This window comes from Diabrotica virgifera, chromosome 8 (genome assembly GCF_917563875.1).
Source record: "Diabrotica virgifera virgifera chromosome 8, PGI_DIABVI_V3a".
Lineage (NCBI taxonomy): Eukaryota > Metazoa > Arthropoda > Insecta > Coleoptera > Chrysomelidae > Diabrotica > Diabrotica virgifera.
In genome coordinates, this window is record NC_065450.1 from 27,001,776 (window position 1) to 27,018,641 (window position 16,866).

A 16,866-nucleotide genomic window follows, 5' to 3' on the forward strand; every position below is an offset into this window, starting at 1 on the left:
AATCATACTAAATATTCTCTCTTTTTTTCACCCCTGTAACTTTTCAGGTACTTTCGGCCCTCGGTAATAATGTAATCTTTCATTCTGCGTTTAAATTTTTCAAAAATACTTACTAGTTTTCTCAGGATTCGAAAAAATTGAATGCATTTAAAAAGCATTCGCACGAAATTTTACGCTTATGCTCTTAATTTTTGTTCTATTTTATTCTACAAAAATAAAGATCAACAATGTAAGTTGTTATAAACAGTGCATAAATACACTAACACATAATATATACGTTTTTGTTACACAAGACGCATTTAGTAATTTTTTAAACAGGGCTCCATTTCCCCGACGGAGTTTGTTACGCCACTGGGCATTTTAAAGTGGATTTATAAGGTTTTGAGCCGAAACCAGATTAGACCAAAACGCACAAAAATTATTTTTCGCTCATTTTTGTTGTATTCGCCCTGATTGTACCAAGGTTTCTCACCTAATGCTACTGAGTAGTACCAATATATGCCACAAGGTGTCGTCGCCAACATATCAGAAGTTACTGGAAAATGTAAGTGCGTACCTTTGCCCCGGCGCGGCGTTACCCTTTCACCGGATCAATTGAAAAATAAAAAACAACAAACCTGCCATTGAAATGCCTATTGTATATAAATAAGCTAAAACGCCATTATTTAGTAATTTATTTTTGGATCTATAAATAAAAAGGAATATATTAAAACAAATTAACAATAAAACCTTAAACAAATAATATTACATTTTGGTGATTTAACTTTAAAATATTTTATTATTACAATATAAATAACACTAAATATAAGAGTTCAACTAATTTTATTCTTTGATTAAGTAATACTAGAAAATGCCTATGACTTGAGCTAATTCTGCATATATAATTAATGTAAATAATCCATATGTAATTGTGACAGATGCCTTAATTAATAAACCTACCCAAGCATTGGCTCCCAAGCCAGCTACCAATAAATCTAACAAAAACCCTTTATACGCTGTAAGAAATAATAACACAACGATAGTGGATCTAATAGTATGTTTTAAATCATGTCTAGACCATAACCAAACCAAAGTGGCAGTAACTATATGTTGGATTAACAAGATATTCGATTCTATGCATTTTTGAATGTAGATCCAATCAAATTCAGCTCCTCTGGCTCCTACCCACAGCAACAAAGCCCTCGAGAGAATAACTTCAGCTGTTGCCCAACCGATTCCTGCAGTTAGTACCTTGCTGTGTCCTTTACCTGGTATTCCTGAGAGGACTAAGTATAAACCGGCAAGGTCTGCTAGATCCACTGTAGATTTTAGGAATTCCTAAAAATAAATTGTAAACATTGAAAACTTGTATTGGTATCAAACGGCACAATTAAAAATAGACAATTCTATATCCAAACCCATACATATAAGAAGGGGTGTTCGACATGGATGTGTGCTTTCCCCTCTTTCATTTAACATTTATTCGGAAGCCATATTTCAAGAGTCTTTGGAAGATGCAGAGATGGGAATCAAAGTGAATGGAGTATGGATCAACAACATACGATATGCTGATGATGGTGTCTTAATTTATGACAACATAGTCGATATTCAACAACTTGTCACTATAATCGGAGAATACAGTAAGCGAATGGGATTAGAGATTAATACCAAAAAGACCAAATTCATGATCATCTCCAGAAACTTGGATGCACTTGAAAACTCCACCAAAGCACTGAATATCAAGTCCATAGAAAAGTGAGCAAATTTAAATACCTGGAAACGTAGCTTTTTAAAGACTGGCCATTGGACAGGGAAGAAAAATGTCGGATTGAGCAAGCTTGACAACCTTTCGTAAAATTCAGGAAGGTACTGACCTGTTCAGAGTTCGATCTTCAACTGAGAAAGTTTACTAAGTGCTACGTACGGTGGGCGCTGCTATATGGCGTAGAGGGCTGGACACTCAAAACGAGGGATATAAACAGATTAGACGCCTTCGAATTGTGGCTTTATCGCCGTATCGTAAAGATATTATGGACGGCGAAAATCACAAATGTAGATGTCCTTAAGAGAGAACCAAGAATGCCGCCAACTTTTAGAAACCATCAAGAAAAGGAAACTGGCATATCTGGGACACATCATGCGAAACGAAAAATACCAGTTCCTTCAACTTATAATCGAGGGTAAAATTTAAGGCAAGAAAGGAATAGGACGCAAGAAAATGTCCTGGCTCCGAAGCACAAGGCAACCTACAGGGATTAACGACATACAATGTCTGAGTTAATGGAAAATGTGATCGCTAACATCCACAAGTGGACTGGCATCTGAAGAAGAAAAATAAATTACAATCATTTACAATTTGAAGTTTTATTTCTGGAGGAATAAAACCATCCGATTGATTTTTCAAAAATATTGATTAAGTGTATTTTGCAGTTTTTCGATCTAATGTTTATTTTGCGAAATATCGCGGGATTTGTATAAAATTTTAAATTTACCCCCCACCCCTCTCCGTGGGTGTCATGTTTAGTATCATTCAATAGATTTTTGAAAAATATTAAACACGTATTTTTTAGTTTTTCGATCTAACGTTCATTTCGCGAATTATTCGCTTTTTTTTGTGAAACTTTTTAACTCAACCATTTTCTTACGTCAAATCGTCAGATTTTTGAAATATACATTGTTTTGCATGTCCTTAACTTAACTTATCTTATGGCTGGTATTATAAACAACAAATAAATCATCAAATAAGTATCTGTGTGTTAAATTTACTTTGCTACTAAATCGATGTTAATTAAATTCTGTATTATAAAGCAAAACTACCAAGTAAGTAACTAACTGATGAATAAAATTATTATTGAAAACTGTTTGTAGTTTCTTAGTATAATTACAGATGGCGGTGTACAAAATATGTATAAGAAAAAGGAAAAAGATTATACAAATTAGGTTAATTTTATTTTTGTGCCTTCCTGAAGTGTAAAGTGAATAAAAAATGCAGGCCAGTTAAGACTTCTTTATGATAGCATTAAAAAAAGCCAAAAAAGATAAGGCCAATCAAAAAGTGGAAATTTACCAAACCGGTGGTAGTTCAAATAAATTTCAAGAGACAGATTCCATTGGGGAGAAATATATATCTATGGCGAGTACTAGTGGAACGCAGCCAATAGTAAATATTTATGATAGCACCGCTCCATTTGATGAACTTCTTCGTAATGAAGGTGGGGTTGCACAAGTTGCTGAAGAAGTACAGGATCAACGGTAGTCTTGAACAATGCACTGGAAATGAACATGTTAAACTACCGGAAAAGTGTAAAAGACCGGGATGTATCGGGAGTCCCACATCACAAAAAAAAAATAAGTGTGAAAAGGAAAGAAGATTTTAAAAATTATTAAAGTTCGAAACGAAAAGGAGGAGTTAAGTAGAGACATTTTAAAATTAGAAAAACAAAAACTAGAGTTAACAGTTAAGGAAAAGATTCTACAACTAAAACATCAATATGGGGATGAGTTCGAGAATTTAAAAATTTAATACCCGTTCGCCTAATTTTATTTTATTGTAAATTAGTTATTAAAATACAAAATTTAATAGTTTTTAGTTTATTACTGAAGAAGTAAATTTCTAAATATTCAACTACGTAGTTGCAAACAGAAAATGGTTATAATCTAAAACTTAACCTTAGGTATTACTTATATTTTCACAGCAGCCGAAAATACATTGAAACTGTCATTAGTGTCATATTTACTTGTTAAATAAAATTTACTTGGTAGAAAATTAAAGAATAGTTTATTTTGCAGATTTACTATCAGACTTAATTTACTTTGCGTTTATAATACGCAAATCTGTAGAATAAATTGTTTTACTTTATGTTAAATTAATATGTAATTGTTTAAGTTAAATGTTTTATAATACTGGGCATTAATCTGACAATTTCGAGTATTTTTAAGAATATATTTTTTTTCGGGTCCCCCTTAAAGAACTCCCCTGTATTAAGAGCTAATATATGGTAGAGGTACATCTGCAGGGCACCAGGTTTCTCCCCATATGATAATCTGACGCGCTCGAGTAACTGCAAAAATCCCCGCTTGGGCTCCCCTACCATAATATATTGATAAAATTAGTGAATGTGTTACACAATAAATACAATATACATAAAACCACACATTTTCAAAGTGCGATTTTTTATAAAATGAAAGCTAATGGGGAAAAATTCTTCGCGAATGGTTAGTGTACAGTTCTAAATGTAGCCGTGTTTATTGTTACGTTTGTAAACTGATTTCCACGAAAATTATTATTCTTCTAACTTTAGATGGGTATAATGACTGAAAAAATATCAATAGGACAGTTATTCAACATGAGCGATTTCCTAAACATATTTCATCAATTGGTAGATACGTTAGTCAAGAGAAGTAGATAGTACAGCAGGACAAATTGTTTTGAAGATAAAAAATATGTGTATGGATAGTTAGCAAGGTAGTGCCATGGCTCTATGGCACTACCTCACGGGCCGCCACTGATATACAGTGCGTCGCATTTAAGATAAAGACAGCCCTATAATTTGACAAAATCAAAATAAATACAGATTTGACGTTTTGCAGTCATACAGGTTGAATGTACACATTTTTTAAGATACTCAGGTGTAATTTAAATTTTAAACGCAGCCTACTGCGACTCCACAAACACGGCAAATTTTCGATATTTTGCTTCGCGTTAAAGATATCGGAAAAAGTTATTTGAAAAAGTTGTTCCAAATATTATTCTAACCCCACATACCAAATTTCATGATAAAATTCTTACTTTTAGTTATTTCATTATTTGTAGTCAGGACCGTAAAACTTAAAATTGGATGGCCCGAGATGTACCTCGGGAAGCTGAGATGAATTTTAGGGCCCTGCCAACAAATACTGAAAAAACTAAAAGTGCGAATTTTGTCATACAATTTGGTATGTGGAGTTAGAATAAGATTTGGAAGTACTTTTTGAAATAACTTTTTTCGATATCTCTAACGCGAAGGAAAATATTGAAAATTTACCCTGTTTGTGGATTCGCAGTAGGCCGCGATTAAAATTCATATTTTTCAGTTAAGTATCTTAAAAAATGTGAATCTTCCACCTCTATGACTGTACAAAACTTTAAATCTGTATTTATTTTGATAACCGAAATATCGAACTGTTTTCATCGTAAATGCGACACACTGTATTTAAACAATGTTTTTTTACGACCGTTTATTAACATGCTCATTATTCGCTATTTTTTCATAGATAATAGCACCCATTACTGTACCCGTGAGTAATAATTCATTACTCACGGGCTGAAGTTACTTACGGGTCATTACTCACGGGCTGAAGTTAGATTCAAGTAGCGCATGCCACTTTTAATATTAATCGTATATAAACTGCAAATAAAATTACTTAAGGGCACCCTAAGTCACATTTAACGACAATGTTAACATTATGTCACATAGCTCTGTAACCAAAACACTTAGAGACCTAGTTTTTGTTTTATTTTGAAACTAGATGTATTGTTTATTCCCGCGTAGATTTTTGTAAAGTTAGAGTGAAAGAAACATTTATTTTAAAAAATTTTAAAATACTCTTACAAGAAAACCCAAAAAAGTTTAGATTTTATTTTTTATTTTACATGTTTTTGTACATTTTTCAATAAAACTTTACGCGGGACTTGATATTATCTATCTACAACTACTGTAAAAATGTGGACCTTCGATCATCCAAGGATCCAGAGATATTTGACATAAAATTTAAAAAACCCAGTATTCGGGAAATCGCAAAAACATAAAACAATCTAATATGCTATAAAGAATGCTATCGGTATCAGTAGCATAACCAAGAGTGGTTTTGTGGTTTATAATTTATCACCCACCATTGGGATGTACTTTGAGCTTAAATTGGCAGTATTCCATACCCCCTTAGGATCGTCCTGGTTAGGCCGTTGACCGGTACACGAAAAGTTGAGTGTAGACGTTCAGAAAACAAATAATTTTGTAACCATGAATATTTTCTACCATAATGTGTTATATATCATTGGAAAGAGAAGATTTCACAGAATAATTTTCAATCATAACACAAAAAATTTTAAAAATTAAATTTTTGGACTTTGGCTGCCCTTAAACTTCTTTATTTAATACAATAATTATTGTAATTTATACCAGTAATTAACTTCAAAAAAAATTTAAAGGAATTTTAGCTGTAACAATGTCAGTATATTTTTTACGTTTATGACTTGTTTACTAAAAATTTTGACGTTTATCATTTAATTTAGTGACAGTGACATTAGCGCATTTTGTTTATGTTAATTGGAATTTATAACTAATATTGTGTTTGTTTCTCAAGTTATATTATTATATTGTGTTAAATATGTTATAACATATTATGTACAGTTAGTTATATTATTATATTATAATATATACCGAGTTAAATGTAAATATACTGTTATGATCTGCTTCTTATTAATTTGATATTAATTATTATTTATCTGATTAATTATTTAATTGTCGCAAATCATACATAAAAAAAACAATAAAAAAATCTCAGGGTGCCTTTTTTTTAATCTTAAAAAAATGTCTAAATAATCTTACGTTATACTTATCTTCTCTCGTGGGTTCAGTATCTCTTAGTTGATCCTAATCGGGGTAAAATAGGGAAAAGAAAATAAAGCCTAATATAAAATAAACATACAGAATTGTCTTTTATTTATCAAAATCAATTCTCGAAAAATCTATCAAATCTAAAAACCTGTGGACACAGATGTCCGAATGAAATTTTCACCACTTAAATTTATTCTATTAAAAAAAAAACAATTTATCGGTTTGTTCCCGATGACTTTGGTAAAACAAACTAAACAAAACAAATTTATGTATTCGCAAGATTAGCTATACTTCCTATTTACTTTTAGAAATATTGGAATTTTAATTCATATGCTTTTTACTCAAAAATTTAGTTTCCGAACATAAAAATCTCTTTCACATAATTTGACTGACCTTTTTGCTTCACTCACTCTGATGTCTTCTCGTGACCCAAAACAGCTCTCCCTCGTTGACTATGTTAAAGGCTACTCATCAAAGCCCTCTCCGTTCTCCAGCTTCAAAACTATCAGCATACCAGCACCAATTCTCCAACAAGCCGGGCCTCTTTTGACACGTACTCGATTCAAACAAAACTCCAAAAATTCTCTGCTCTCCTTCTCACAATAATACAGAATCAAAGAGGTATTTCGTCTCAATTTGATCTGTCTCTCGTTCCACTTTTCAACACTATTCTCCACTATCAAACAACCACTGGTACTTGCTAACTACTTATCCACCAAAACGTCGACCGCTCCTCAGCGCTGCCAAATAACATACTGACTTCTTTTTCAAACTCTCTCAATCATTCAAACCACTTTTCCCCTTCCAACTTGCCAAGAATCAGAAACAATCTTTTCCATTCGACAAACAAACATTCATTTTCAAAATTATTCCGACCATCCTAATTACTTTCGGGGAACCCTACAATATTTATTCGGGTTGAAACAAAGGTATTAAAATTCCAAACTTTCTTTTAAACCATCTTTTCTAGAAAGTGATAATTACATCTATCTGTGGATTCTATAGTTCCCGAAATAAACAATTTATTTCCATTTTAAAACTAAATACATCGTCCTTTTCACTTGAATTATTCACAAAAGTCTTTAATGGTTCATCGGAAAGCTCATTAAAAGAGAAATCTACTTACATCCACACTAAATTCTAATAAATATTTACAGATCAATATACAGGGTGTATCAAATTTATGTGCCCGCGTTATTTAAAAAAAAATTTAATTTAATTTTCATTTTGCCTTTGATTGATAAATTGCAAAAACAATAACATCCCCGCGTTGTTTTGAGATAAAATCAGTATTAGTAAGTGCAACAAAAAAATTGATTTTCTCTCGACAACAACACTTTTCTCTTGTTATCATATTATCCTAACCTAATTCTCTTATCCTACCTTAAATTTTATGCATTTGTCTTTATTCGTGGTATTTGTGCACATCATGGATATTGTAAACTCCTCGTATCTTTTCTGAATCCACATGCCTCAGAACATAACTGTTTATTCCATTTTCATTGTGCACGATGTATGGACCCTCGAAAATAGGCATTGGTTTTGCGCAAACGTCCCCAGTGAGATTTGATACTCGTAATGCCCTTACAAGCACCTTTTCTCCCTTCTGAAAAGTCACTGGGCGTCGTCTCCTATTATGGTTTTGTCTTTGGAGATATTTTTCATTACTGCGCTGCAGCCTCCTCTGCACAATTTCCAAGACTCGTTGGTATTCCCTCTACTCAGGTTCTTCCCATGGCCGTAATGGCATAACACCCTTCATGATATATTCCGGAGTCTCTTTTGTCACCGTACTTGGAATGGTGTTCAAGTAGTTTTCTATTTCTGCCACTTTCCTGTCCCATCGTCTATGTTGTCCATTTGCAGCAATGCGAAGGAATTTCGTAGTCTCCTGTATAAAACGCTCTGAAGGATTACTTTGAGGATGTCGGATACTGACGAAATTTGTCCCTATTCCCCTGTCTTGAAGCTGTCCCTTGAAACGCTCACTCCGGAAATACGTCGCATTGTCTAAAAGAATTCTTCTTGGTGTTCCTACGGTGGCTATAAAATTGTCAATCTTTCTCATTATTTCTTCCCCCTTTGTTGTACGGCAACTGTATAACTTTACGTATTTTGAAAATATATCAACCATCACCAAAATATGCTTGTTCCTTTGCGTGGTCATTATCAGATCACTTAACATATCTATTGCCACAATATCCAATTTTTGACGGGATACAATATTTTTAGCAATATTTTCATTTCTGAAATTTCTGCTTTTATATTTTTGACATATTTCGCATTTTTGGGTCACTTCTTTGGCAATCCGGTAATCCTTTCGGCAGATATAGTTTTCTCGAAAAACCAGCCAAACCTTCCTGTTACCGATATGCCCATTGTCATTGTGTAATTTTTGTATGATCCTCTCTGCCAATGTCTGTGTTACCAAATATAGTTCCTTTCCATCTATTCTTTTGAAGAATATGTCATTTTCTCTCTCCGCTCTTCTTTTTTCTTTTTCCTCCAGCTCTTCTTGATTTATTCTTATTTTGTTTAACGAAAATACACCTTCCTCTTGTGTCAAGATATTTAGTCCCACCTGAAAAACAATTCCTTCCTTTTTTCCAGTGTCTTCGTCACGTGTGAGAGCGTCGGCTATAATGTTGTCTTTTCCTTTTATGTATCGAAACTCAAAATCATACTCCTGCAGCAACAGAATTCCTCGATGTATACGATTGTTAACCAGTCGATTTTTCATGATATGCACTAAAGCTGCATGATCTGTTTTAATTGTAAATTTTGCTCTCAATAGATAAAACCTTAACTTATTTTGTAGCACGTTTAATTTTATGAAACAGCCCCACGAATGGAAGCCATCTTAATGTTACGCGACTAATTGGATAAACATGAAGATATATAGATCTGACAAACTTCGTGCTACAAAAATTTATTAAGTACCTCGGTTGCTCAAGTCATCAAGAGATTTAAGAGAGTGGATTCTTTAATAGATGTTATGATATACTCTTATTAGCTTAGAAAAATTAGAAAGATAGAAAAATCGGAATATGGATGTGAAATAAAAAATAAAGAAAAAAAAATAAAATATTGGGCGCCACTGGTTACCTAAGGAACCAGAATTTATACAAAAAAAAACAAATATTAAAAGAAAAATGGTATTAAATCAAAATAAAACAGAAAATACTCAAATAAAAAAATATACATAATATACAGAATATTATAACGTAACTTACCTTATTTATTCAGAATTCTATACTCAGTCAATTTTTTAATGTTCTTACGATTCAAGAGAGAAGGGAAGAAAATAAATTATATGTTGAAAATCAAACATTATTTATTAAAAACAAAAGAATTAATCTCTGATCTCTCTGTTATAATTAGAGACCAGATTACCAATTAATCAAAGATGAAACGAACAGTTTTACAAATATAAAAATTATACCTTAACAATTAGTGTCCTGGCTTCTTCCTCGTAGCTTGATTCGAAAGTCCAAGGCGCTATTGCACTCGCGAAACACTTCAGTGTCGTTAGTTACAGCAAACAGTACATTGTTTATAAACAAACATTATTATAGAAAAATTCAGCTTTCACTTGAAGATAAATAGTTTAAAAGTTCGTTAGACTGGATCAAATTTTACTTTTACTCGAATAAAATTATTTAGTTAGACTCGAACATGATTATTGAAAGTTCATTAACTTTGACCAAAATAAAGTATGTGAGCATACTACATGTTTTAACTGCACTGTTAAACATAGTAATGAGAAAATTGAAACTCTTCTCTCCTATTTCTGGTTCTGACTGCTTAAAAGAAATTAATGGATACCAAAATTGGTATAAAATGATAACGACGATTTGCTTAGAAACAGCGGGAAAATCGCCGGGGTTCACGATACACCATCACATTCGCCGGGCTGGAATTAACCTAGCCGGCTGGGAAACTGGAAAACTACATTCCTTTACACTCAATTGAACTCTACTCCATGACGATGGCCCTAAGGGAACCAAAACTCAACTTAACTCGATGATGGCCCTGGGAGAACTCTTCTCCATGACGATGGCCCTAAAGGAACCAAAACTAAACTCAACTCGATGGTGGCCCTGGTGGAACTCAACTGAACATGATGATAGCTTATACGGAACTGATTTTTGGGACCGCTAACTCGATCCTTCTAAAACTTGGGTTCCTTCTCCCAAAAAAAGTGACTTCCTACTTAGACCAATAGGAATCATACCAGATATTTCTCTACCAATCAAATGGTCAGAAAAACTCTCAAGACATCCCTCGAACGCCATGATGGTTTTACTTTCAACCAATTACAAATACTTAAACTTCGCAATAACAAAATCCCTTGAGTTTACACGAAATGCGATGACTCATACAATTCAGTTAGTTTTTAGAACCAATATTTAAGAGTTTTACTAAAACCAATCGACTAATCCTTCCTGCTCTAATACAACCCTCAATAAATTTGTGTCTGAGAAAGTCATAAACCTAAGACTCTAGTCTACAAATGCCATAAAAACCTTTATACTCTTGAGTCTTTACTTAACGTGGAACCTCTTTGAAAAATATTCCGTTTACAATTGTGTAGGATATAAACAATTTGGGGCACCTTTGTACACCAAATTTCAAAGAATCGCAAGAACCGAAATAAACATCCAAATCCCGTGAGAATTGAATAACGCCATACTCTGCCTATGCGGAAGATCGATATACAGGGCGTAGCGAAAGTATTACTGGGTCGGAATTTCAAATATTCAAACGGTGGGACTTTGAGCGTATTTCACTGCCTCCCCCACGATTTCAAAGTCGTGCAAACCAGTTTGAAATCGGAACCAGAACTCCAAAAAAAAAAAAAAAATGAAACGGTCAAAACAAAAAAAAAGAAGATTAACCTAATGCAATCTCAAAACAACAAAAAAAACTGGACATTCGACTTGACGAGTCGACTCCAGGAACGGTTCGTTGGCTCTTAAGCACAACTAAACTATTTCAGTAATGACAACACGACAGTGTTGTCCCAAAACACAAATAACTAATTCGTCGTGTAATTGCTCAGAGACCTTAGGCTCACGCTAACAAATACACTACACAACTCATCGACAAAAACGAAAACATAAAATACAATAACGCTACACGTCATCTTAAGCTCAAATAAACTAAAAAAATGCGATAACGCAACGCGTCATCCTAAACGCAAATAAAACTCAAACGCTGTCGAACAATACGACCGCACTGCGCGTCATCGTTAACAAAATAACGCACAAAAAACGACGACGACGCTCTGCGTCATCATCAACAAAAATCTAGCCAAGGTATGTTATCGTTTTTTCGGAAGCAGAGGTTTCTTTCAACCTTGACTAACACCACGAATAACATACGAATAATGATGATATACATCATTAACGCCATAAAAAAAAATAACATGTTGTCCTTGTTTTGGATGCGTAAAGTCTTTCATTTACGACTAACACCAAGGACAACATATAATGGATGCATAGGAGTATCTCATCCCTGACTTATACCATAAAAAAAATACCATGTTGTTTGGATGCGTAAAGTCTTTCATTTACGACTAACACCAAGGACAACATATAATGGATGCATAGGAGTATCTCATCCCTGACTAACACCATAAAAAAATACCATGTTGTTTGGATGCGTAAAGTCTTTCATTTACGACTAACACCAAGGACAACATATAATGGATGCATAGGAGTATCTCATCCCTGACTAACACCATAAAAAAAATACCATGTTGTTTGGATGCGTAAAGTCTTTCATTTACGACTAACACCAAGGACAACATAGTTTGATAACGCTATAAGCTGTTATAAAAAAAAACAAACACACATACACACAAAAAAAAGGAGTTACCGATAGTTTACGAACCATTTTAGTTCTTCAAAGTTAAACTATCGTTGGCAACTAGACAAAAAAATTTACAATTGGGTTGGTGGATGTTTAGATTAGTTGTGGTAACCAGAATAAATGATATCTAACGCGTTATCAGACGCCTAATAATAGGTACATTTTCGGTAAGTCTTAATCGGGTAGGGTCATAATCAGTATTGTCTAATATTCCGGTTTACACAACCAAAAAAAATAACCATATTCCACCAAAGATATAGAAAATTAAAATGAGACTAAGTTTTACTAACACCCTTAAAAGCAACAAAAAGTTTGGTCGGGGTAGCAAGAACTAAAATCTGACTAAACTATATACAAATATTTACAATAAATAGGACAAAGTTCACCTAAGTGTAACTTTTCCTCTAACACGGACAAAATAAAAATATCGAAGATGAAGTACGCAAAAGCGTAAACAGAATAAAAAAAGAAAATAAACGAAAGAAATAAGCAAGCAGTCAAAGGAAACGATAAAATCAAAAACTAAAAAGAAAATAAAGAATACTTTAGTAACTATTCTTCACAATAAAACAGATTTAAAATAGTCGATTACGGTCCTGTCCAAAAATAAAAATTGTGATTTTACACATACAAAAAATAACTGAACAGCAAAACATTTTCACAAACTGGTTGGATTCAAAGACATGCTTGTGATAAGTTTACCAACAGAGCGCAAGAATTCCTAAAAGCACCGGATCTATTGCTGAATTGCAACCATGAATGACTTCTCATTCCGACGGGTCAACTGCCGAGTTTATCCCAAATCAAAACCCTAAGCTTTCCCAGTGTCTGGTCATTCACACTGCCAGACAACAACTCCTAACAACAAAAAAATCGGAACTCATAGGCTCCATAAGCAATAGCAAACCAAAGCAAACCAAAAGCAAAAAAAAATGTTTACCATCCGTCGGCAAAACTTCAAAAAAACGTAAAATAAAATAAAGAACCGTATATGTTCTTAATGGGTCAATCTAATGTAGTACAAAAAATATCAATGTGGTCCAAACATAAGGTGAGTTGACTAACAAACAAACACAACATAGGCTGTGGGCTATACCCAAAAATTTGTTCTAATAAGAACTCGAACAAAATCGATTGCCAAGAACGTCAGACGAACTTGCATCGAACCAAAATATCGAACGTGTAGACTTCTTTCGAAAGTCCACCATCGAAACTAATATACCGAACGTGTAGAGTGTATCTACCCCACCATCGGAAGATAATTATCGAACGTGTAAATTCCTAATGGAAATTACCATCGAAACTAAAATCTCTTAAAAGACTGTAAGCCCTGAAAATTTTCAGAAAATCTCTTAAGAAAACAAAAATTTAGACCACAAATACTGATGTAAGAAAAAATAAAATAAGTACTACAATCTACCATACTAAAAAATTTAACTTATAGGAAAGTTCGCATTTCAAAGACAAACATCGCGTTTATCAAGCTAATCTCCTACAAAAAATAAAAAAATAAACGAAAATTTCGGACCGTAACACACAATAACTCAAAAAAAAATAATTTTCAAACCTAACAGATTTTTAATCCGTCGAACATCTCAACAGATTCAAAAATACGAAAACAAAATGGCAAAACAAAATATATAGGCTTTACCTAATAGTTAATCTGTTAAATGATAAGAAAATATTTAAAAATTGTTATTTAAAAATAAGCTAAAGTCGAAAATGAAAATATTAACGACAAAAAAATGAAAATTAATTTGAATTACGTCGTTTTAGACAAAAAAGGTTATTGTCTAAAATTTAAATTGCTGAATGTTTCTATTTAATCAATTACAAAAAAAAGTTTTACAGTTTTCTTCGTTATTTTAACGAAAAAACATTTTTTTTTACAAAACATTGTAAAACATAAACACAAACAATAAATTATCCTTTCTCTTGATCGTAAGACATTGCTGAGTAGGTAAGTTACAAACACAAAAAATAATAAAATTTGAAAATAATAAGTATTTATTTTCATAAATCAAACACAAAATACCAAATGCAACGGGGTAAAAATTCAACAACTGTTTGTCATACCCTCGTAATCGAAAAAGGTTTTCGCCGGTCGGCCAGAGCATACATCGGCTGACGGCTGGGATCGCTAAATGCGGAGAGTTCAAAATTCTCTCGCGCCGGAAAAATATGGGTTGCAGCTGATCGTAAGGACTACGATCGAACGAAGGCAAATAAAATATAACTAGAATCAAATATGCTAAAAAATAGATAGAAAATACTATAGAATGCTAATTAAGAGTAAGATGTCCCAGGTTGGCTGCGTCATTTTTATGTAAGACAAAAGATATAGCTCCTGTAGTTGGACGCCATTTTATGAAAGACAAGCTAATAAGAATTAGACAAGAGATAGTCCCACGTTCTAGGGTGTCATTTTTATGTAGCACGTTTAATTTTATGAAACAGCCCCACGAATGGAAGCCATTTTAATGTTACGCGACTAATTGGATAAACATGAAGATATATAGATCTGACAAACTTCGTGCTACAAAAATTTATTAAGTACCTCGGTTGCTCAAGTCATCAAGAGATTTAAGAGAGTGGATTCTTTAATAGATGTTATGATATACTCTTATTAGCTTAGAAAAATTAGAAAAATAGAAAAATCGGAATATGGATGTGAAATAAAAAATAAAGAAAAAAAAATATTGGGCGCCACTGGTTACCTAAGGAACCAGAATTTATACAAAAAAACAAATATTAAAAGAAAAATGGTATTAAATCAAAATAAAACAGAAAATAGTCAAATAAAAAAATATACATAATATACAGAATATTATAACGTAACTTACCTTATTTATTCAGAATTCTATACTCAGTCAATTTTTTAATGTTCTTACGATTCAAGAGAGAAGGGAAGAAAATAAATTATATGTTGAAAATCAAACATTATTTATTAAAAACAAAAGAATTAATCTCTGATCTCTCTGTTATAATTAGAGACCAGATTACCAATTAATCAAAGATGAAACGAACAGTTTTACAAATATAAAAATTATACCTTAACAATTAGTGTCCTGGCTTCTTCCTCGTAGCTTGATTCGAAAGTCCAAGGCGCTATTGCACTCGCGAAACACTTCAGTGTCGTTAGTTACAGCAAACAGTACATTGTTTATAAACAAACATTATTATAGAAAAATTCAGCTTTCACTTGAAGATAAATAGTTTAAAAGTTCGTTAGACTGGATCAAATTTTACTTTTACTCGAATAAAATTATTTAGTTAGACTCGAACATGATTATTGAAAGTTCATTAACTTTGACCAAAATAAAGTATGTGAGCATACTACATGTTTTAACTGCACTGTTAAACATAGTAATGAGAAAATTGAAACTCTTCTCTCCTATTTCTGGTTCTGACTGCTTAAAAGAAATTAATGGATACCAAAATTGGTATAAAATGATAACGACGATTTGCTTAGAAACAGCGGGAAAATCGCCGGGGTTCACGATACACCATCACATTCGCCGGGCTGGAATTAACCTAGCCGGCTGGGAAACTGGAAAACTACATTCCTTTACACTCAATTGAACTCTACTCCATGACGATGGCCCTAAGGGAACCGAAACTCAACTTAACTCGATGATGGCCCTGGGAGAACTCTTCTCCATGACGATGGCCCTAAAGGAACCAAAACTAAATTCAACTCGATGGTGGCCCTGGTGGAACTCAACTGAACATGATGATAGCTTATACGGAACTGATTTTTGGGACCGCTAACTCGATCCTTCTAAAACTTGGGTTCCTTCTCCCAAAAAAAGTGACTTCCTACTTAGACCAATAGGAATCATACCAGATATTTCTCTACCAATCAAATGGTCAGAAAAACTCTCAAGACATCCCTCGAACGCCATGATGGTTTTACTTTCAACCAATTACAAATACTTAAACTTCGCAATAACAAAATCCCTTGAGTTTACACGAAATGCGATGACTCATACAATTCAGTTAGTTTTTAGAACCAATATTTAAGAGTTTTACTAAAACCAATCGACTAATCCTTCCTGCTCTAATACAACCCTCAATAAATTTGTGTCTGAGAAAGTCATAAACCTAAGACTCTAGTCTACAAATGCCATAAAAACCTTTATACTCTTGAGTCTTTACTTAACGTGGAACCTCTTTGAAAAATATTCCGTTTACAATTGTGTAGGATATAAACAATTTGGGGCACTTTTGTACACCAAATTTCAAAGAATCGCAAGAACCGAAATAAACATCCAAATCCCGTGAGAATTGAATAACGCCATACTCTGCCTATGCGGAAGATCGATATACAGGGCGTAGCGAAAGTATTACTGGGTCGGAATTTCAAATATTCAAACGGTGGGACTTTGAGCGTGTTTCAATTTACACAAAAAAGTAC

General features: G+C 33.2%; 1 protein-coding gene across 1 annotated transcript in view; it reads right to left on the reverse strand.

Moving 5' to 3' along the window:
• Positions 1–658: 658 nt before the first annotated feature.
• Positions 659–16,866, reverse strand: part of LOC126890720 (transmembrane protein 147) — a 50,698-nt gene continuing 34,490 nt past the window's right edge. The window contains exon 3 of the mRNA XM_050659888.1: positions 659–1,317. Coding sequence (XP_050515845.1) covers positions 844–1,317 — 474 coding nt within the window. The 3' untranslated portion in view covers positions 659–843. The remainder of the gene's footprint in view (positions 1,318–16,866) is intronic.